We start from the raw sequence: 22,874 nt of genomic DNA, 5'->3' as shown, positions 1-22,874 counted from the left end.
TTACTGGCAGTGAAGAGTCCTGCTATAGTGAAATCTGCCCCTTTAAAAATAGCAAATACTCCACTACATTAATATAAAGTCAGTTTCCATAAAGAAAGCAGAGGAGAACCCTAAAAGCAACTGTACAAAACAGTTAACTTTTAGGTCCCTCCACTCAACAGGTACATAAAAAGCATCGAAATTAATATTTTTCCATAATCTACACGTTTCTGTATTTCAAGGTTTAAAAAGGAGAGAATATGGTATTACCAAAAGTACTCACCTAACTCACCACTGACTTCACTTAGCAAATAATGAACACAAAAATTGGGGGCTGAATTGTTAAAAACAAACAAACAAAAAAACACCTATTCCTGAATCTGTTTGGGGGTGTCTCCAAGCCCATGAAAATGGTAACTCATACAAGAAAATGCTTTAACAATCAAGAAAATGCTTTAACAATCAGTTAGTGAGGCTCTGACTCAAAGTAGACTTAAAACCCCCAACACTATCACTTCTTGAACTCCAGGGGGTAAAGAATAACGGAATTCTTCCGAGGGTAAGGGGGGGAAAGTATTTAGAAAAACCAAATGTGTAAAAGTTTAAATCAGAAACAAAAATTTAAATCTCCAGTGGCACAACACTAAATTCGAAACAATCATTAACAGTGGCTGTTCGCCAGGATTTGAAGCCCAAAAATATAAAACAATTACCAACGAGGAAAGGGGGCTTTGGTAACTCGTTTACTGGAAAAAGAGCGGGGGGGAATCTTCCACAAGGGAAAAAAAATGAGGAGAAGGACAATTCTAACCTTAATATGAAAAGGGTGGGGGGATGCTTGGAAAGTGAAGAGAGGGAAAGGTAGAAAGCAACTCTTCTTAAATGTTGAGAGAAAAAGAGGCTCTACCCCAGGAGGAATGGAACTGTTCCGGACATACCGGGAGACTCCCCCAACCTAAACGGCCGGCCTGCGAAAGGCCAGGTTCATTTCTCCACACTCATTTAGCACCATCAGGAAAACGACAGTTAAAGGCCATTCTGTCTTACGTTTTCCCCATTAACACAGACTGGATGTCAGTAGCAAACGGGTGGGGGTGACGCGGAAGGGCGCAACAGCATCTCGGTGAGGGAGGGAAGAAACTTCGCAAGAAGAGGAAGCAGCAGCTCCTCTCTTGGCCCCTAGCACCGGCCGGCGAAGTTGCGCCACCGACGCCCCTGCCCCGCGGGCGCCCACTCCCCCTCACCCCTCTCCACACGCACAACTACGCAGCACTCGACCCTTCAAACTGCCCCCGAAGTCCAACTACGCGTCCGTTTCCTCCTACCCCCGGACCCATCCCAACTAAGTTCCCGGGAAAGCTCCCGCCCAGAGCGCGGCCTGTTCCGGACAACAGGTGGGCTGTGGCGCCAGCAGGGCTGGGCCTCTCCTAGCCAGGCCCACTCCACTCCTCCCCGGCCAGGGCCCGGGGGCGCCCGGCTCCGGGACGGGGAGGGGGAGTTCGCTCCCTTACCTCCGCCATATTTGCCGTACTGACGGGTCACATCTCCGCGGCGGCCGCAGCTGGGTCACGGCCAGAACCCGGATGTGAGACTCGGCAACGGGACTCCTGCCGCCGCCGTCTCTGCTGCTCCCGCCGCCGCTGCCTCGGCGGGAACGCGCAGGAGCCGCCCGAGCGCGCCCACCACACCCCACTCCGCCCCCTCGCGGCGCCCCGGCTGAGCTGGAAGGGAGGGAAAAGGCCGGCGCGCGCGCGCGGGAAGAGGGGCGCGCGCGCGCGCGGCCCCGCGGCAGCCTTCCCCGGGAGGATCGCGGAGGGGGCGGNCCGGATCCGCGACTCCAACTGGAGAGAGCCCTAAGGGGACCAGAGAGGTCAAGGAAAAGTGCCCAAAATCAGCGTCCAGCACTGACATTGCTGGGGAAAAGATACGTTATATTTTACATGTAGGCCTTTTTTGAAGTGCATTTGCTGGAAAACGGATGTCGCTGTGATGCAACAACGGCAATAGCGCGAAGTAGCGCGCTTTGAAAGCGGCTGTCTCTTGATAAGTATTTCTCTCTCTAGGTTGATTCCTGACAGGAAATGTAAAATCCCACATCCCCAAATCTTAGAGGTCAGAGCAGAGATTAAGAAAAGGGGCTATGGATAGGTAGTCTGCCATCCTCACATCTCATTTGCTTTTCCCACACACATTTCCTGAGATGCCATGAGCAACATAATTGTGCAACGTTTGAATTCTGCACAACTATAGAAAATTTCAAAATACGAAATACTAAAAAGCTGCTCTTTGATGGATCTCTGACTTGATTGCATAGAGGGAAAACCTGCTTATTTGCAATGCTTGAAATGCCAGCAATTTGAAAGTTTATTTTAAAATACTGGCCTAGAACTGCCAATTGGCCTTGATGCCAGTTCTAATGACGGCATACAAACTTGTTTCCCTTCCATTACTAAGGCAGATACTGGCTAACGCAAAGGTGATATTAAAGCATGCACTAACATATTTTACTCAACCAGGAGTTTAAAAATCTTAATTTCAAAAAGACCGTTTTCCCCCAAATGTTCAAGGGTTCTCAATGCAATTTCAACAATGATTACCCAAATCAACCAAACAAATATAAAGTCATTCCTTCCAAATAATGTGATGCCGGCACTACAATATACTGCATAAATGTGCACATTTACAATTCTTCTTTAATACTTAACTTACAATGCAATATGGGCTGTTTTCTTAAATTATTTGTATTCCCTTAAAGTTCTAGGCTCTATTAAGCAATTTCCTTTTTCCAAAGATTCAACATTAACTTGAAATTCTTATGTCCAATAATAATTTGTGCATGAATAATTTGTGCATTTACAGGTATATGAAGTAGCTGCTAAGTGAAAGGACATTACCTGGTAATTTGACAGGAAAAGAGTCCACAGACAGTCTGTAAACCAATTAAACATAAACATCTGATGCACATTTTCTACTGAAAGAAAAGCAAGGGAAAGAAGAGAAAGGAAAACTTTAAGGTTCCCAAATCTACAAACAATTTTTACCATTAACTGTACTGTACAGTATTTTCATTTTTTTAGAATACTTATACTATAAAAGTGTTTTTCAGGATTCCTTGGGGGAATAAATATTTTAGCATAGGAACATAGAGTTACCCTACTGAATTACCTTAGTCCTTTGGACTCAAAATAAAAATCATTTTCTGAAAAGTCAGTTTGTGTTTAAATAGTTTTGACTTTGAGATGCTTGGTGGAAAACAGCTGAAGGCAAAGAACAACTGATGTGCATAGACCTGGGGTGGGTTAAGACAGAATAAGGGGCCTAGAGGTAGAAACTCAGGCTTTATAATACCGTGGGGATAGAGGATTTTCCATTTAACTACCAAAGGTAATATATGAAATTTAGCTAGTTCACAAAAAGAAAATTAAAAACTGTTGTCAAAATGCAAGGTACAGGAATAACTTGCTTGCTTAAACCCATTTACTCTTTGATTCTTCAGTGAAACCCTAAAAAAAAATCCCAATTGTGATGAAAAAGCTGGGGATCATGGTCCCTTAAAGCTACTGAATGAATTCTGAAACTGTCTGGAAAATCGAATCTGGGACATATTTGAATGTGTCTCCCTCTTATTGATAAATGACTTTTTAAGCTTATTAATATTGTGTATCATTTTTACTAATTTTAAGTGACATTATCATTTGGGGAAAAATTCCCTCTACATTTTTTCCTCCGTTTGTTAATAAATGTGGGCTCAGTGCTTTTATTTAGCTTTAGATATTCTAAAAATAAAGAGAAATAGCTCTAATATTGTAAGTCATTAGAAACACATTACTAATGAATTCAGTATGGTTTTATTCCCATTTTATTCTCATGATATACTTACTTTCAAAATTTTAGAAGCCACCTTAAGGAAAGCAGTCTTTCTCAAAAACTCTTGCTTACGTCCTCAGTATCGAATATGTAAAAATTAAGTGTTCATTAGCCTCAGAATCTTAGTGTTAGATGGGACCTTAGAGGTCTTTTAGTCAATTTCTACCCTGGCTAGGTAGGAATCCCTCATTATGTGTTTCCACTACCAGGCTTTTCTGCCTATGCTAAAACACCTCCAATGACTTAACTGTCTGATGAAGAGGCTGCTCTTTTCAGAAAAAGCTGTATGTCTGGAACATTCTTTTTATTAAACTAGAATCTATCTCCCTGTTACTTCCATCCATTTCCCTGAGTTTTTCAGCACTTTTGATTAATTCAACAGATGTCTTCTTTGTATTTAAGTGCAATCAATATTTATACTTGGGTTAACAAAATATAAATCTTTAATGCTTACTGATACTAGACGACCTAAAAACAAGACATGACAGAGTTAAAGGTATGAGAAAATTCACCAATAACTATGAACTGTTTAAAATCATTACCGTTTATAGTATTTATTAATGTGATCTTCAAAATGGTATTGTTAGATCTGTATAGTTAAATATTTAAACTAAAAAGTGTGGTTAATTCCAATTTTATGCAAGGTTTGTGGCTAATGTCCCAAAACAAAAAAAATCACTATACAAAGCCTGAATAAATGCCTCTTGAGCTCCCATTCCCCATCTAAATGCTTCCTTATTTTCAGGCAAACTAACATTAACTTTCACCACATTTAAGCTTCTCAAAACTGCTATTATATTGGGAAATTATTTTTAAGCAATTTACTAAATACTCCATTAAAAAGTTACTAAACATTTTTATAGAGGCTAAAATACACATACATACACACACACACATACCCCCTTCAGTTATTATTCTGTTTTAACAAAAGCATTTTAAGGTCACAATTTTACTTCAGTACCATAAACTAACCAATAAATAAAAGTCTTTGGCAATTTACATATATCTAAGAAATATAACCTTTTATTCAGTACCAATACCTGACTCAAATGTAAGTACTATATACCTATACTACATAAATAAAATGTTATGCAACACAGGAACCTCTCAAAATGCTCCAAGAAAATATTTGTAACAATTTAGACTCTAGGGCTATTTGAATAAACGGATTAATGCAGCACATTCTAAATCCTCTACCTAACCATTTTCAGTGTCCACGAGTCCCTTTTGAGATTATTTGGTAACCTATTTACTAAAATATTTATTTGAAAATGTCAACTTACACAAGATGTGCAGGTAAAAACTGACAAATATCTACTAATTTGGTTGAAAATACCTAAATATCAAAAAACTTAAAAAGGACGTTTTTGATAAATTGAGTTTACTTTTACTTTAGTAGGCAGAATGGTTACAAAGCAGTAATGCATTACATTCGGAAGCCCCACATCTATGCAAGAATCAGCATCATCTTTTTGTTAGTTTGGTTTTTATTATTAATGCCACCCCAAAACACTTACATAGCCTTTTGGTTCTTCAAAAAACAGTTTGGTTTTTTTCAAAATTTTTACATAAAGAGTTTTATCCAGTGGCCCCATTTTATCAGATTATAACAAAGTATTATTTTTATAGTCCTAATATTGTTGACATGTTATTTTTATCTCACCCAAACGCTGGAAATTATTGGCCCATCATCAGTTCTCAAACACTGGAATATACAGAAAGAGTAATGTAACATTTATATTACTTGAGGGAGTTTGGATTTTCCCTCCCTTAATCTCCAAGTGTGCCCCTGCCTACCAGCATCACATCCGTCTTGTCTGCATTGAACCTCAACCAGTTGGTTCTTAACCACGTCCGAAACTCAGCCAGGCACTGGGAGAATCGAGCCACCACACCATCTGGATTAAAGGAAAGAGAGCCTCAGTAGTAAGGAGACCAGAGATGATGATACCACAAGCTCACCATGTCTCTAATTCTCAGCCTATCTCTAATTTTTAAAAGATGGCCAGGAATTAGGACAAGGATCCCATGACAATTTTAGGAAAACATTAATGAGCCTTGAGACATGCAATTTGTAGCCGATGGTAAAGGAATAAAAGCGACCTAATAAATAGGTCGCCTCATTCCATCCATGGTTGAAGAAAGAAGGTTCAGTCAACTCCACGTCATCTGGGCTAAGCGGCCTCAGTAGACGGGCAGTCTTGTAACTGCATAAGCTTTTCTGCAAAATTAAGAGTTTTAGCGTTGGAGGAAGCTTTAGGGTTAACAGGGGCCCGGAGAAGGGTAGTGACTCGCCCAAGGTCACACAGCAAACGGGGACCAGAAATGGGCTCCAAGGCAAGATCTTTCCACAAAAAGCTGCAAGAACAAGGCCATTTCCAGGAGGGGGAAGCATCTGTCCCCAGGGATCTTCCCACGGACCAGGAGGACCTCGTTCCTTCATATTAATGCCCTCTTTCAGTCTCTCTTCCCTCCCTCACTCCCTCCGAAAACGGCCGGCTCGCCCATGACCCCGCTCACCACGGGGACTGCGATGCGAGCAGGAGCCTCCCAAGGGCTGGTACCGAACCCGGATCTACAGGGGAAAAGAGGCGGAGCCACAGGGGGATGGTCAGCTTGGCCACACCCCGACCGGATTCGGGGCCCACAGGAGAAAGGGGCGGAAGCGAACTGAGCGAGACGAACTCACACCGCAGCGGATTCCCGGGCCGCCGCGGACGCCGGGGAAGATCCGCGCCGTCGCCACCGCCAAAGCAAAAGACCGGGCTGGGAGGGGGCGCGCGGTGGAAGGCAGCTGCGCATGCGCCTCAGGGGGCCGGCGCACTCCGGGAGGGGGAAGCTGGCCGGGCGCGTTCTTTTGCAGCCCCTCCCCGGAAGTTAAGGGTCTTCCGGGCGGTACTCTACCGTGGGGGAGGGGAAGGAGAGAAAAGGGACCGAGGACACTCTAGGAGCCCCTCATCCCAATCAGGATTAGGAGAGGAGAGATGGTTTATGGAGGCTGCACTTACAGCCGCTGCCGCTGCTGCCGCCGCCACCTTCACTGCTGCCGCCACCGCCTGAAGAAGCCCCATCCATCCGCCTGCAGCCGGGGAGACTCAGAACCTGGGAGGGGCCTGGGGCCCGGGCCGCCCGCCTCCTTTTTCTAGTCGTCGTCCGGAGCTTCCTCTTGCTCCACCAACCCTCTGCCCTCCCCTCCGCCTCCGCCCTCCTCCTCGGTCTCTAACCGCCAGCCAACCGCGCGGCCGCTTGTTGAGCCGGGGCTCCTCCGTCTCCATGACGCCCGGCAAACATTCCCGAGCCTCCGCCGGAGCCGCTAACGCCGGGGTTTGGGTACAGGAACTCCAGAAGCAGCTAGGGAAGGGGGTGGCCGACCACTCAACAGTCTGTCGCCACCATGCCCATCTCTCCAGTAAACAGCCGCAAGCAGCAGAACCTCTGGTTGTAAGTTCCGGCGCTAAAACCTTAGTCCACCCTAATGGGTCCCGGAGGGAGCCCTTTTAGATTCTCTTTCTGCGTCTGGGTTCAGCCAGTTCTCGAAGCTCTCATGCGGCAGTGTCCCCTAACTTGGCCTAATACAGACTTTCTGAACCCCCAACTGCTGTGTTTGCTCTACGGGAAAAGGTCTGCTTTGTTTAGAGCCGCTCTTCCTCCTTAATACTCCCGGAGTTGTTTTTCCGGTCAGCCCCGTCATCCTTGCCCCTTTCAGTCCTCGGGTTCCGTGAGCCACCAAACTGAACTTGAGTATGCTCTGTAGTCAAGAGTTTTTTCTCCTCCTCATGCCGTCGCGCCTTAAAACCCATTCCCGCTCACGATGTTCTGCCGTTTCTGCAGCACTTGAAAGAGAGGCTGGGGAAGAGCACCCAGCTCTGTGGACTTGTTTTGATTGTAACTTCAAATGGTCCGTTAGTGCTGTCCAGCAATTGCACTAAAGTTTCCTCATTCATCCACTCTCCCACGCTTCCAGACCACTTTTGTTCTCTCTTCTCAGACCTTCAACATCTCTCCTCCAATCTCCAGCTGAGCTAATCTTTCTTCAACAGAACCTGTTGAAAATTCTTGGCAGAGAACCTTACATTCTCTCTTGAATATGGTTCTTACTGTCTTTTTTCCATTCTACCACTCCACCAAAATAGTTTTTGTGACGGTCAGCAATAAGCGTCCGCCGAAATGCAATGGCCATTTCTCAGTTTCTTTTTAACCCTTACACTTCTCAAGCTTTAAATGACTTCGTTTGGTTTCTGGGACACCACTCCTCCCTAGTTCTCTCCGTGTTTTATTGCTGCTACTTTTCAAAATACTTTGCTGGTACCTTTTCTTCTTTCCCATATCTAAATACTGGAGTGTTGCTGGGGTCAATCTTTAAATCCCTTTTCTTCACTATTGTCTTATGCATTTAAAAATCACCAATACACTGATGATTCACAAGTTTATATCTCTAGCCAGCACCTCCTCCAAAAACCATACTTAAAAAAAAAAATCAACATCTGCACTTAGAAGTTAATAGGCATCTCAAAATTCGTATGCAAAACTAAGCTTATTTCCCTCTCTTATCTACACTGCAGTCTTTGCCATTTCAGTAAATGACAATTTCTGCTCTTCAGTTACTCAGTTAAAAACCTTGGAGTTTCCCTTGACTTCTCTAACACCCCGCTCCATCAGCAGATTCTATTATTTCTATCTGCAAAGTGAATTGAGACTGCACTGTAATAGAAGTCCCTGTAACACTACAGTAACCACCTACATGGTCTTCTTACTAACATCCTACACATGGTAGTCACTGTGGCTCTTCTCAAAACCCTCCAGTTTTTCCCATTTCACTCAGAGTAAAAGCTCACATCATTACAGAGTCCCACAGGATCTCACCTTGAACTCTTCCCTTGGGCTGATTGTTCCACAACAATATCAGGCACATTATTTTCCCACTTTAAGGCCTATGCGTTTGTGGGGGTTTTGTTGTTGTTGTTTTGCATTTGCTCTTCTTTGGAATACTGCACCCACAGATAGTGTCATGACTCACTTACTTCCTTCAGATGTCATCTTATCAAAAGGCCCTTCTCTAACCACCCCTCATCAAGTAATAATAATACTTATAATTCCCAGCACTTCCAGTTCCTCAACCTTCGTTTAAACTTACCCATAAAACTTACCCCTACTTGGTATATAATATACTTGTTCATCAGTGTGTCTTCACCCAAACTGTGGTACTCCATGGGGCAGACATTTTTGTTTTGTTCACTGCTATTGCCTTGAATGAAGAAGGCACTCAATATTTGCTGACAGAACAAATGAATAATGTACTTCAGTAATATTGGTTACTGTGCATCCTGTCTGGTTTTTGTTTTTACTTGTAAGTTTGGAAATCTCAAAGTAAAATTAAGTTGAATTCGTGAATTGGGAATTTCTTAAATAATGACAAATTCAAAAGAGATTACCTATTAAGGAAAGAATCAGGCGGGAGATGGGAAGTAGTATAACCACGTTTTGAGATAGCCATGCTATCTAGTTAAAGCAAAATTTCACATACTTTAACGTTTACAACTGTTGGTTTGACCTAATATGTTTTTTCTCATTTTCCTCCTTTTAAGACTTAATGCTCATCTTGGAAAGGATCTCATAAAACATGTATTTATCAATTTTCCACTTTCTCCAGTTTTTCCTGTATTAGGTCTTTTCGCTAGCTTAACAATCCCCCATTGTGGTAAAACAACCACTCTTTCTTCAGTGCTTTTATCCCACTTCTCTGCCCAGTTCCTCTGTTCTACTTATATGTTCATTCATTTCCTTTTGATCCTTAAGAGTTTTCATGTTATCTATCCATTTTTTCCCATTAGAGCCCTTACCATATTAATCATAATTACTTTAATTCCCAGTCTTGTCAATTTCAAAATTTCTGCCATATCTTCATCTGCTCTGATGCTTGCTTTGTTTCGTCAGACTGTTTTTTCCCTTTGATATGCTTTGTAATTTTTTTGTTGAAAGCTGAACATGTTGCATCAGGTAATATGAACTGAGCCTTTAGTGTAAGGTTTTGTGTCTGTCTGGCTAGGAATTAGGCTGTGTTTACTGTAGCAGTAGGTTTATGAGGCTTCAATTTCCTATAGTGTCCTTGTTTTTGTCTCTTTTTTTAGGTTCCCCTAGAGACTCCTTCATGGAGTCTGAGCCTTGTAGTTCTTCCCATTTCAATCCCCTGTTATTGTACAGAAGACCTGTTGGTGTGGTGGTAAGATGTTGGGAGGACAGGAAGTGTTCCATAATCCTATAATTAGGTCTTAGTCTTTTAGTGGGCCTTTGACCCTGGGCTGTGACCTTCCTAAGAGTTTCTCAGATTTTTTTTTCCTGGGGTGAATCAAGAAGTCTAGAGGGACTTGGAGTTGTGTATTTCCCATCCCCCATGTTGGCTAGACTCTGCTAAAATAGTTTTCCATGAGGGTAGACCTTTGTTAAGAAAAACTGAACATTCTGGGTATATTTTAGAATGGTTATGTCCTATCTCCCTGCTGGAATTATGACGGCGTTTTTCTCTGATCTTCTTCCCAAGAGCCTGATGGGTGTCATGGTAGGCCGCCGTGCAGCTGTGCCCTCAGGAGTTTTTATCTTTCAAATTATTTTACACTCAGTCTCCAGCAATTAGTCAATTACCCTTTAAGTTTTCCTATCATTCCCTGGCCCCAGTTGCAGTGTCTGTTCCCAGTAAGTTGTGATTCTCTGTTTTCTCCTGCTTGTCCAACATTCTGGCCAGTGGTGTGTCTATAAACTGATCTGATGGATCTAAAAAAAACCCATTGATTTTCAGTTTGCTAAGCCTTTTACTTGTGATAAAAATAAGATTACTGACTTTTGTGTTCTTTACATGTTGGACCAGAAACGTCTATGTTCACTCTTTAACCCTTGCAGTCTGTTGTCTCCTTTTCTGTACAGAAACTATTCAAAGGTCAATAATTAGTGACTGAAAGGTTTCAAAAGTCACCAAATTCAATGGGCTTTCTTAACTTTTCTACCTCTGCAGCATTTGACAATATTGATCTTCCCCTCCTTAACCCTGAACTTTACTGGTTCACTTATTACTGGTTTAAATGCCTCTTTTCTGATTTCTTTTACTATCTCCGGTTTCTCCCTTTAGCTCTATTACCTTCTCTTTGTGCCTTTGGGCTTTTATTTTGGGACTCTGTTCATTTATATCATCTCTGTGGAAAGATTCTCAAATCTGAATCTCCAGCTCTCACTTCTGTTTCTTTAAATTCACTTTACTCTTGCATTTTCAGCTGCCACCAGACAGCTCCACCAAGATATCAGTGATATCTAATTTGAACATGTCTACGATTTAACTTTTCTCCTAACTTTGCTTAGAAGACTTAATTTAATCATCACCTTAACTTTATGAGATACATACTGTTACTAACTTTTATGTACAAAAAAAGAAACAGATTAATAGCCTGTGAATTATTGGGTGAATTTGAGTATTTATTTATTTATTTATTGAGTTTGCGCATTTAAATTGACCTTTGAGTTTAAGCGTTCTTACTTGTAAAATATGACTATTATGTATCTTAAAAGTTAAAATAATTGAATTAGAAAATATAGGTGGAAGTTCTTTGAAATTTAAAGTTTAAGTAACATTGTTATTATCTGTTACCAAGTCCTATCAGTTCTGTATCTGCTGTCTTTTAAGGGTGCTTGAGATATGTTTTATAGACATGGAAATCACTATTATGAGGGGAGAAGCTTTTTTAAATACTCACGGATCCATGTAAACAGGGAGCATGGCATGCCTCACTACACAGGAGGCCTGGGAAAGCACAAGGGCCAGTCAGGAGGTAGAACAAGCAGGAGGAAAACATGGGCAAGAACCCTTATTGTGGTTTCCGTGGGAAGAACAGACAAAGCAGAATAAGAAGGTTTAGAATTGGCTCCTTTGGATAATTTCAAAAGGCTCTGGTTGTAGTTGTCTGGTTCCTGTTCCAAGGGTGATTAGGGCAGGTGGATAGTGGCCCAGAAAGTATCTCTGAGAGAGCCAGATAAAAGGAGTTGGTTAAAGGTTTCGACTCTGGATTGGTTGGTTTGCATACGAAAGGGTGCTTGCGGGGTGCTAGTGGATGTGAGTCCCTTACATGTATAGGAATTGATTAGCCTTGGGAGGGGCACTCCCTGCAGGATCAGCAAGTTCTTTGATGTTAAAACAACAAAGTGCAAAAAATAGACACGCCGAACACAGGTGTATCTTATATTTGTTTTATTTCTACATCTGCCACCCCGTGTTAAACCTTGATTACTTCTCATCTGGACTATTCCCATAGCATCAAATTAATGGTCTTCTGTATGTTTCTGCATACAGCTAAATTTTTCTGAAGCATAGTTCATGTCACTTTACTCTTTTGCTTCTTTTGAGGCAAATGAAATTTTGTACTTCCGTTATAATCAGGTACATGTTTTATCTCTTTTATTAGACTGCAAGCCCCTTAGGGCTCATATCTGATTCATATTGTATCCCTGTGGTGTGTAGCACAGGGCCTTATGTATAGTAAGTGTTTTATAAATAACTTGAATGAATGGAAGGAATATATTTGGTTAAGATTGGAATTGCCGTCATCCCATTAAAATAAGAAAGGGCTAATACAGAAACTTTCACAAGCCACACCTACTTTTCCTCTTGTGATTATTTCATAGTGAGATTTGTGTATGTATAGCATGTTTTTAATGTCATTTGCCCCTGTTTTCATGGAAGCAATTATCAGGAGTTCTCTCAATAGATACCAATTGAATGCCTTATATTTTTCAGTTATTGCCCTAGATACTGAAGATGTAGGAGTGAAAACAAATTAGGTCCCTGCTTTGGGAAACTCAAGAATGTAGATAGAGCTCTACATGACCACTTGTGTATGATGACTCTGTTTTCAGGTGTAGTGGTTTTCAAAGTGGATACCTCCTGAAACCTCAAAGTGGTTACCTTCTCCAATTTGTCTCTTTTGAAAACATATATTTTCTACTATAGTTAGAGATGTACCATAAATTTCTTATATAATTGGCTACAAGCACTTCTTTCAATTTCTTTCAAAAAGTGGTCTATATTTTCTGATTTCCTACTCTGTCAGACAGAGTGCTAAGAGCTAGAGCTGTAACTGTGGACGTGATAAACATAGTTCCTTCCCATAAAACTTACAGTGCGAAGATGTGGGGGAGTTCACTGATAAGGCTCTCTCATGAGATCCCAGTAACTGCCTAATTGATAAATGTAACATCATTCACTAATTCATTTCTGTTTGGGTCCTATAAAGAGTACAAAAGGAAGAACTGGTTTATGAGTAAATGTGATATTTCATTATGCATCTGTTCACTTTGAGATGTCTTATAGATGTTTAGCTGGAGCCACCCAGAGGCTGGTAAACATCTAAGTAGGAAGATTGCATGTTTTGAGTTGCTAATGACTTAGGGATTATTTATTCAGCAAATATTCATTAAGCAGCTACTGTGTGTTTAGTACTATTCTGGGCATTAGGGATACAGCAGGGAACAAAACAGCCCCAAATCCTTACCCTCATTGAACTTAAATTCTAAGTGGGGGACAGATAGCTAATTCATAAGATATTTAAGTAAAAGATGCAGTATGTTTGTTAGTAAGTCCTAACAAGAAAAATAAAGCAAGGGAATATGAAATATTTGAAAGGTTATTTGACATTTTAGATAGGGGAGTCGGGGAAGGCCACACTAAGAAGGTGGTTTTATGTAAAGACCTGAGAAAGGGATGCTAAACATGTACATTTATTGGGAAGAGCATTCAGGCAAAGGGAACTGCAAGGGCAAAGGCTCCGATAGGGAAATACACCTGGCAATATCAAGGATGCCAGTGTGACAAGAGCAATGTATACAAGGGAAAAAGTATTGAACATGAAGTCAGAGACCTAAGAATGCATGTAGAATTTTTTAGGTCATAGTAAGGACTTAGGCTTTTACTATAAATGAGATGGTAAACAAATGGAGGATTTTAAGCAGAGTAGTGATATGATCTAACTTGTGTTTTAAAGGATCACTCTTGGCTGCCATGTGGAGAATAGACTTCAGGGGATTCAGGTTAAACAAGAAGAGTTAGAAGGCTGCCACAACAATCTAAGAGAAATAGGATAGTTATTTGTACCAGGATGGTGGCAGCAAGGGTGATAACAAAATGTTTGGATTCAGGATATATTCTGAAGTTTTCTCACCCAAGCAGCTGAAAGAATAGCATTACCTTTAACAAAAATGGGTGAGGACTGCAAGAGGAGTAGGTTTGCTGGACAAGGTGAGGGCGAGATTGTCAGGAGCTCAGTTTGGGACATGCTGATTTTGAGTCAGAGATGTCAAGTAGGCAGGTGGGTATATAGGTCTAGGGTTCAGAGGAAAGGTATAGTTAGAGATATATATGTGGGAGTCATTATCAAATAGATGGTATTTAAATCATGCATTGTTTGAGTTGATCTAGGCTATGTGTAGACAGATAGAGGAAGAAGTCCAAGGATGAACACTGCAGAAAAAGTAGAAGGAAAACCAGACAAGGAAAGTGTCCTGCAATCCAAGTTAAAAAAAAAAAAAAGTCAAAGAAAGAAGGAGCAGCTAGGTAAATTCTGCTGATAAGTAAGATGAGAACATTGGCAATTAATATTTTAAAGGTGACTGGACCTTGGTAAGAATTCTTTTGGTGGAATGATAAGGGCTAAAACTTGACTGGATCAGGCTCAAGAGAGTATATACAGAGGGAAATTAGAAACAATAATTATAGACAGTTTTTTCAAAGGAGTTGATGTAGTTAAAGGAAAGATGAATGGATGGTAGCTGGAGAGGTGGATGGAATCAAGAGAAATTCTTTAAGATAGGAGAAATAATAGCATATTTACCGCTAAAAGGAATAATGTAGTAGAGCAAGAAAAGCATGAGAGAATTACTAGAGCAATGTCCTTGAATAGGCAGAAAGGAATGGAATCTAGTACGTGAGTAGAGGAATTGACCTAAGCTGGAATCATAGGTAAGTCATCCAGAGTAATGAGAGAGAAATAGAGGATGTAAGTATAGATATAATCAGCTGCATAGTTGTGACAGTAGGAATATTTAAAAGTTACTTGATTAGCTCAGTTTTCTCACTTAATCAGCTGAAAGTAAAGATGGGAGTGGATGTTGATATTCAAGAAGAGAGGAGTATGAAATAGTGACCTGAGAAGGTATAGTAAAAAGTGAACCAAGAAAATACAGTGTGATTGCTGGCACATTAAAGACACTTTAAGTTAACGATCCATAATTTAAAATGAGACCTGGCATCATGGTTGGATGTTTTTTCTCCAGCTTCATTTAGCTGTACAGGTTGAATTAAAATATAGCATATTAATAGAAAATTTGAAGTATAGTAGGGTCAACAGATCAGGAGATGATTGCCATTGAAAAAAATAGTCTATTACTCATAGCTTCTAAGAGGAGAGGGGCAGGCAATGCCACAGAGGGCTACATGGGGAAGCACTGGGGTCAGCCATCAAGCAGAGGGAAACGGAGAAACTGTGGGCCTTTCTTTTTGTGGTTTTGGTGGGAAGGTACAGATGAGGCATGGCAAGCAGGCATAAGATTAGCTAATTTGAGTAATTTTTAGCTAATTTTTGTGGGTTCTGGAACCTAGGGGCCATCCTTAATTGTCTGGTACCTGGTTATAGGGTGATGAGGAAAGGTATATAGTGGGCCAGAGTGTGAGGGCCTGACAAGGGAGGCAATTGAGAATAGACTGGTTTGCATTGGGAAATTGTGCCCCTGGGAGGGGAGGGGTGTGACAACAGAGGTGGGAAACCAAGGCACAATGACTTGAGCATATCAGTTTGTCCAGAACAAGACGTGTTGGGTCTAAACATCTGTGGCAAATGATAAAGCATCAAGTCTACAGAATATAGAAATGTGGTTAATATACAGATGTAGGCTCAAAGTAAGAAGATAATTGGAATTGATCAAAGTTTTGGTTTTGCCAGCAAGTACAGTAAATTACAAAAAGGAAAAGGAGAATGAGAGTGTAAGTAAGGATTATAATACAGGCATACCTCATTTCATTGCACTTTATGGCACTTTGTTGATACTGTGTTTTTTACAAGTTGAAGGTTTGTGGCAACCCTGTGTCCAGCTAGTATATCGGCACCATTTTTCAAACAGCATTTGCTCACTTTGTGGCTCTGTTACATTTTGGTTATTCTTGGAATATTTCAAATGTTTGTGTAAACATTATTTTACATGCTCCGGGAAACCAAAAAATTCATTTTACTCACTTTATTGTGATACTTGCTTTATTGTGGTAGCCTGGAACTGAACTTGCAACATCTCTGAAGTATGCCTATGGATTATATTTATTAACCTTAAGCTCAGTAGAGAAGAGATTGCATGAGAGGTGTGGGTGAAGCAGTAAAGCATGATAGAATCAAGGGCTTGAAGGTGATAATGGAGTAGAAGGGAGTTGAATAGAGTTGTTTGAAATTGGGTATTAAGAGGGTGTAGGGGTGCTTGGGTGGCTCAGTCAGTTAAGCATCCGACTCTTGATTTCAGCTCAGGTCATGATCTCAGGGTTGTGAGATAGAGCCCCGTGTCAGGCTCTGCACTGATTGTGGAGCCTGCTTAAGATTCTCTCTCTCCCTCTCCCTTTGCCCCTTCCTCCCTCCCCACCTCCTGCTTGCATGGGTTCTCTCTCTTTCTCTCTCTCAAAAAAAAAAAAAGTAAGCTATCCAAGAAAATGCACTTAAGGAAAAAAAAAAAGATGGCATATAAGCTGAAAAAATAGGAAGTAACCATTGACCTTGCTAAGGACAAGGTCAAATGTATGACCATGGCAATAAGTAGCTGACATAGCAAGGAGGACAAGATTATGTACGCGAGAAAGTTTTAAGTTGCTAAGAAGCCATAGTATTAGAAGGATTATCTTCATGGTTATTGAAATACTCAGGAATTATGCCAGAAGTAGTATTTGAGAGAGAGAGTGTGTCAATAATTTGGATATAAAATTTTCAGGGAATGGGAGAAAGGAGGTGGTGGTGATGATGGTAGACTGCCATAAGGAAGTGGAATATAAGTAGTCATTGAAACCATGGGTTTTGTTATATTTACCCAGGGATAGTGTGTGTTGTGTGTGTGGAGAGAGAGAGAGAGAGAGAGAGAGAGAGAACAAACCAGTAACTGAGGTTTGAGCCTAAGTGTAATCTTCAAAAGAGGAAACTAATAAAGGAGAAATAAAATGGGAGGACTAGCTTTTGTAAGGATAGGAGGGCAAAAGGTCAAGGAGAGAGAAAATACAAGTTGAGGGTAATGGTAAAAGAGTGATTCAGTTGATGAATTGTGGATTCTGGATTAAACAGAGAAAGAAGAGAAACCTAAAATGTACTAATTAGTAGAAAATGGAGGGGTCAGGTGATTAGAGGTCCCAAAGAGGTGTCACAGAAGAGGGAAGGGTCAATGTTAGATGCTATGAAGATAAGTATTGAAAAGAGTCCCATGGATTTGACAAGTTGAAGGATTAGGTGATTTTAATGAAAGTAGTCTATGCAGTAGGAGAGGGGAGGTAGAACTAGACTGTAGTGAATTATGGAACAAATAAGAGGAATAAGGAAGTAGTAGTATTGACTAATATTTAAATATTTAATATTTAAGTAGTAGTATTGACTAATATTTAAGGAGTGGACAGTAGGAACAAAATATCAAGTAGTAAGTGCTATAAAGAAAAATAAAATATGAAAAGTGGATTGATGGTCATCATTTAAAAATATTTCATTCTTGTCTGATCTTTTATAATTTGAAAAGTTAAAGTATTTAAAATGTTTTCTTTGAGGGGCTGGGACGCCTGGCTGACTCAGTCAGTAGAGCACACAACACTTGATCTCAGGGTCATGAGTTCAAGCCCCACGTTGGGTGTGGAGCCTACTTAAAATAAAAATTAAAAAATAATAATAATAAATAAAATGTTTTCTTTGGAAACAGATTTCCTTTTTATAATCTAAGGGAATATCATCCTTGTTTTATAGAAATCCGTAGCATGATCAGAGTACTAGAACAAAGGAATGATAAGGTAGGTTTTTGTGTCAAGGAATTTGCAGAGCATACAAAAGTGAAATCATATTTTTTTTCTACAGGATGCAAACATTTTGATTTTACCTTCTCTTATTATTAAAAATTATTATGTAATTGTTCAGGCAGAAACACAATATTCTTTCCAGGCTTTATTACTCATGTTTTATTCTGCCTATGTAGCTGTACTGAACACTCACTTATGCTTACTATGTGCCAGGGACTTCCTAACCATAATATACAAATTAATCCATTTAATCCTCATAATAATCTATGAATAGGGTAAATATCCCCATTTTACAGATAAGGAAATTAAGACCCAGAGAAATCAGTGTAGACTTTGGATTGGACTGCCTGGCTTCAAATTTCAACTCTAGGAGGAACATTTCCCTCTGAAGCCTCTGTGATTTTATATAAAATGATATTTATAGCAGCCTCTTAAGGGTTGTGAGGAACAAGTTATATAATGCATGTAAACATTCTAAAACTCTGCTTACATGTGAGGAGCTCTCAAGTAGCTGTTATTATTTATTGTTTATATGTTCAGATTGTTTCCATGTTTCTAAATGAAAGTCTGCTTTTTTTTTATTGTTGGTTAATTTTCCTTCAGTCACGGATCCTTTGTATTATGTTTTCTTTTCCCGATATAGGAGTGTTGGCCCACAGCCAAAGAAATCTATTAGCTTTACTAACACAGTAAAAGGAGGTCAAACAAAAGGATATATTGGTGCAAACCAAAGCAGAATGGCTATGTCAAAAACCTTGATGGTTCTACCTGAGATAAAAACAGAAAAAATGAATATTTCCACCCCAAGGACAGCCATACAGGTAATATTCTTTAGAATTCTGAGTGTATTTGAAAATGGCACCATAAAGAACTTGACTGAAATGTGAAAGGTAGAAAATACACTGCTTTGAAATAACCATCTCACTTCTTATATCGATATATTGGTTTTGTTAGAGTCTTCACCACATAACATATTTTATAGCGTAATATTGGCTGTTGGCCCCTATAATTCATTACTAATAATGAAAACATTAGAGCGGAGTAAGGAAAGTCTACTCATGACCTTCAGAACTAGTTGATTATGGTATTAATAATAATTAACCTAGCTATAATATAGATAGTAAAGGTAATATTCATTCTTCCTTGCAGTGTACTCTAGAAAATATCATAAAATAAATTGTCACAAAATTAGTTACCTCATTAGAAAACTAAGAATTGAATTTTTTAAAGCTTTTAATAAAAGTACAATACATATGCAGACAATTATGTGGTATATAAATCTGAATGATGTAGGCAATGATATTTTTAGATATGACACAAACCCACAGTCCATTAAAGATAAAATTGGTAAATTGGACTCCATCAAAATGAAAGCTTCTGGTCTTTGAAAGACATTGCTAAAAGAATGAAAAAAGAAGCCATACAGTGGGAAAAATTATTCATAAAGCATATATCTGATAAAGTACTTATATCTAAAATATATAAACAATTCTCAAAACAATATTAAGACAACCTAATTTTTAAAACGATCAAAACATTTTTAAAATATTTTATTTATTTACTTGAGAGAGAGCGAGCAAGAGAAGGAGCACAGAGGGAGAAATAGACTCCCTGCTGAGCAGAAACCTCCCTCCCCCCACTCAAGGCTCAGTCCCAAGACCTTGAGATCATGAGCTGAGCCGAAGCAGACGCTTAACCAACTAAGCCACCGAGGCACCCCATGAGCAAACATTTTTACAAATACTTCAGCAAGGTACCTATACAGATAGCAAATGAGCACATCAAAAGATGATCAGCATTAGTCATTAGGAAAATGCAAATTGAAACTCTAAGATACTGCTGTACACCTATTAGAATGGCTAAAATTAAAAGACCGATCATAGCAAATATGGGCAAGTATGTGGAGGAAGCAAAATTTTCATACACTGCTGGTAGGAATAGAAAATGAAAAACCATTTGGCAATTTATTCAATGTTAAATACATACCTGCTATACCATCCAGCCATTCCACTTCTAGGTATCTACTCAAAAGAAAAGAAAGTATATGTTTATACAAAAACTAGTACACAAATGCTTATAGCATCTTTATTTATAGTAGCCAAAAAAATGAAAACAAGCTAATATAATTTTAATAAATAAATACTATATATTTGCATATATATTACATGTACCATTATCTAGGTCAACTCAGGCTGTTATAACAAAGTACTATTGATTGGATGGCTTATAAACAAATTTATTTCTCACAGTTCTAGGGCTGGAAGCCCAAGATTAGAATGCCAGCATGGTTGAGTTCTGGTGAGGATCCTCTTCCAGGTTGCAGACTGCTCACTTCTCAATGTATCTTCGATGTATTCTCAATGTATCACGTGGTGGAAAGAGATTTAGCTAACTCCCTGGCCTCTTTTCAGAAGAGCATTCACTAATCCCATTCCTTGAGGTCTCCACCTTCACGTCCCAGTTACTTTTCAAAGGTTCTACCTTCCAATACTGTCACATTGGAATTAGTGGGCCAACATGAATTTTGGGTGTACATGAACATTCAGTCATGACAATCATATATTATTGTGTATACATTATACGTATTATATATATGTTATACATATAACACATACATATTATATGATATTACAGTATGTAGAAGGGATAGTGCATATGACCAACTGAGAATAATGCATGCAAGGTTCTTCCAACATTTAAAGATAATACTACTTGCCATATTAATAGACTAGGAGGGGAGAATCTATGGGATCATCAGCACAGATAAAGAAAAAGCATTTGAAAAAATTCAATATCCATTCATTATTTTAAAAAATTATTTTAACCGATTAGCTAATCTGAAAGAGAAAGGATTTCCTCAGGGCATTCTGAAAAAACTACAGCTAACGCCAGACTCAGTGATGAAAGACTGAAAGCTTTTCCCCTCAGATCAGGAACAAAACAAGGATGCCCACTTTTGCTACTTCTCAACATAGTGGTAGGTGTCCTTGCTAGAGCAATTAGTGAAAAAGAAGAAATAAAAATCATCCAAAATGGAAAGGAAAAAGTAAATCTCAGTTCACAGATGACATGATCTTATATGTAGAAAACCCCAAAGATTCCACATTAAAAAAAAACAACAACTTTGAACTAATCAATTCAGTAAAGTTGTAGGATAGAAAATTAACACATAGAAATCAGTTGTGTTTCTATTAACTAGCAATGAACAATCCAAAAAGAAAATTAAGAAAAAAGATCTCCATTTACAATAGTATCAAAAAGAATAAAGTACTTAGGAATAAACTTAACCAAGTATGTGAAAGATTTGTACGCTGATAACTACAAAAATTGCTGAAAGAAATGAAATAAGATGATAATAAATGGGAAAACATCTGTTGTTTATACATTGGAATATTTTTTAAGATGTCAATACTACCCAAAACAAGATACAGATTAAATGCAATCCCTATCAAAATCCCAATGACAAATCAATGAATTAGAAAACAGAAGTGCAGTAGAGCAAATCAACAGGACTAGAAGCTGGTTCTTTGAGAGAACATAAAATTGACAGACCACTGGCAAGACTTATCCAAAAACAAAGAGAAAGGACTGAAATTATTAAAATTATGACTGAAAAGGGAGAGGTCACGACCAACACCATTGAAATTGGAAGGATTATTAGAAACTTTTATCAACAGCTATATGCCAAAAAACTAAACAATCTGGAAGAGATGGAGGCCTTCCTGGAAACCTATAAACTACCAAGACTGAAACAGGAAGAAATAGATTTCTTAAACAGGCCAATTAAACTATGAAGAGATTGAGTCAGTGATAACAACCTTCCAAATAATAAAACTCCAGGCCCAGACGGTTTTCCTGGGGAATTCTACCAAACATTCAAAGAAGAAATAATACCTATTCTCCTAAAGCTATTTCAAAAAATAGAAACAGAAGGAAAGCTACCAAACTCATTCTATGAGGCTAATATTACCTTGATCCCCAAACCAGGCAAAGACCCCCTCAAAAAGGAGAATTACAGACCGATTTCTCTAATGAATATGGATGCCAAAATCCTCAACAAGATCCTTGCTAATAGAATCCAACAGTACATTAAAAGGATTATCCATCATGACCAAGTGGGATTCATACCTGGGATGCAAGCATGGTTCAACACTCGCAAATCAATCAATGTGATACATCATATCAACAAGAAAAGACTCAAGAACCATATGATCCTCTCAATTGATGCAGAAAAAGCATTTGACAAAATACAGCATCCTTTCCTGATTAAAACCCTTCAGAGTGTAGGAATAGAGGGTACATTTCTCAATCTCATAAAAGCCATCTATGAAAAGCCTACTGCAAGCATTATTCTCAATGGGGAAAAGCTGGAAGCCTTTCCCTTAAGATCAGGAACACGACAAGGATGCCCACTCTCGCCACTATTATTCAACATAGTACTAGAAGTCCTTGCAACAGCAATCAGAAGACAAAAAGGGATCAAAGGTATCCAAATCGGCAAAGAAGAAGTCAAACTGTCTCTCTTTGCAGATGACATGATACTCTATATGGAAAACCCAAAGGAATCCACTCCCAAACTATTAGAAGTTATAGAACAATTCAGTAAGGTGGCAGGATACAAAATCAATGCCCAGAAATCAGTTGCATTTCTATACACGAATAACGAGACTGAAGAAAGAGAAATTAGGGAATCCATCCCATTTACAATAACACCAAAAACCATACGTTACCTTGGAATTAACTTAACCAGAGACGTAAAGGACCTATATCCTAGAAACTATAGATCACTTTTGAAAGATATTGAGGAAGACATAAAAAGATGGAAAAATATTCCATGCTCATGGATTGGAAGAATTAACATAGTTAAAATGTCCATACTACCCAGAGCAATCTACACTTTCAATGCTATCCCGATCAAAATACCGAGGACATTTTTCAAAGAACTGGAACAAATAGTCCTTAAATTTGTATGGAA

The 22,874-nt window shown here is 39.3% G+C and overlaps 2 protein-coding genes across 12 annotated transcripts in view; one reads left to right on the top strand and one right to left on the bottom strand.

Moving 5' to 3' along the window:
- The window catches only part of MIER1 (MIER1 transcriptional regulator), a 60,254-nt gene extending 53,267 nt beyond the window's left edge, over nt 1–6,987 (bottom strand). Inside the window, exons 1-4 of one of the 11 annotated variants that reach the window (XM_034653642.1) lie at nt 6,855–6,987; nt 5,644–5,744; nt 5,510–5,551; nt 2,874–2,908 (exon numbers count right to left, since the gene is read on the bottom strand). In XM_034653642.1, coding sequence (XP_034509533.1) covers nt 2,874–2,908; nt 5,510–5,551; nt 5,644–5,744; nt 6,855–6,921 — 245 coding nt within the window. In that variant the 5' untranslated portion in view covers nt 6,922–6,987. Of the gene's footprint in view, nt 1–1,490; nt 1,721–2,873; nt 2,951–5,509; nt 5,552–5,643; nt 5,745–6,366; nt 6,422–6,535; nt 6,677–6,854 lie in introns of those variants that run through there. The other 10 variants (XM_034653647.1, XM_034653650.1, XM_034653643.1 and 7 more) reach the window with 10 other exon arrangements.
- Nucleotides 6,988–7,019: 32 nt separating this feature from the next.
- DNAI4 (dynein axonemal intermediate chain 4) overlaps nt 7,020–22,874 on the top strand; it is an 84,111-nt gene continuing 68,256 nt past the window's right edge. Inside the window, exons 1-2 of the mRNA XM_002921952.4 lie at nt 7,020–7,287; nt 18,543–18,720. Of these exons, the coding sequence (XP_002921998.4) occupies nt 7,241–7,287; nt 18,543–18,720 (225 nt within the window). The 5' untranslated portion in view covers nt 7,020–7,240. The remainder of the gene's footprint in view (nt 7,288–18,542; nt 18,721–22,874) is intronic.

The sequence above is a fragment of the Ailuropoda melanoleuca genome, chromosome 2 (genome assembly GCF_002007445.2).
Source record: "Ailuropoda melanoleuca isolate Jingjing chromosome 2, ASM200744v2, whole genome shotgun sequence".
Classification (NCBI taxonomy): Eukaryota; Metazoa; Chordata; class Mammalia; order Carnivora; family Ursidae; genus Ailuropoda; species Ailuropoda melanoleuca.
The sequence above is the reverse complement of the archived record's forward strand: the minus strand, read 5'-3'. Positions and strand labels throughout refer to the sequence as shown.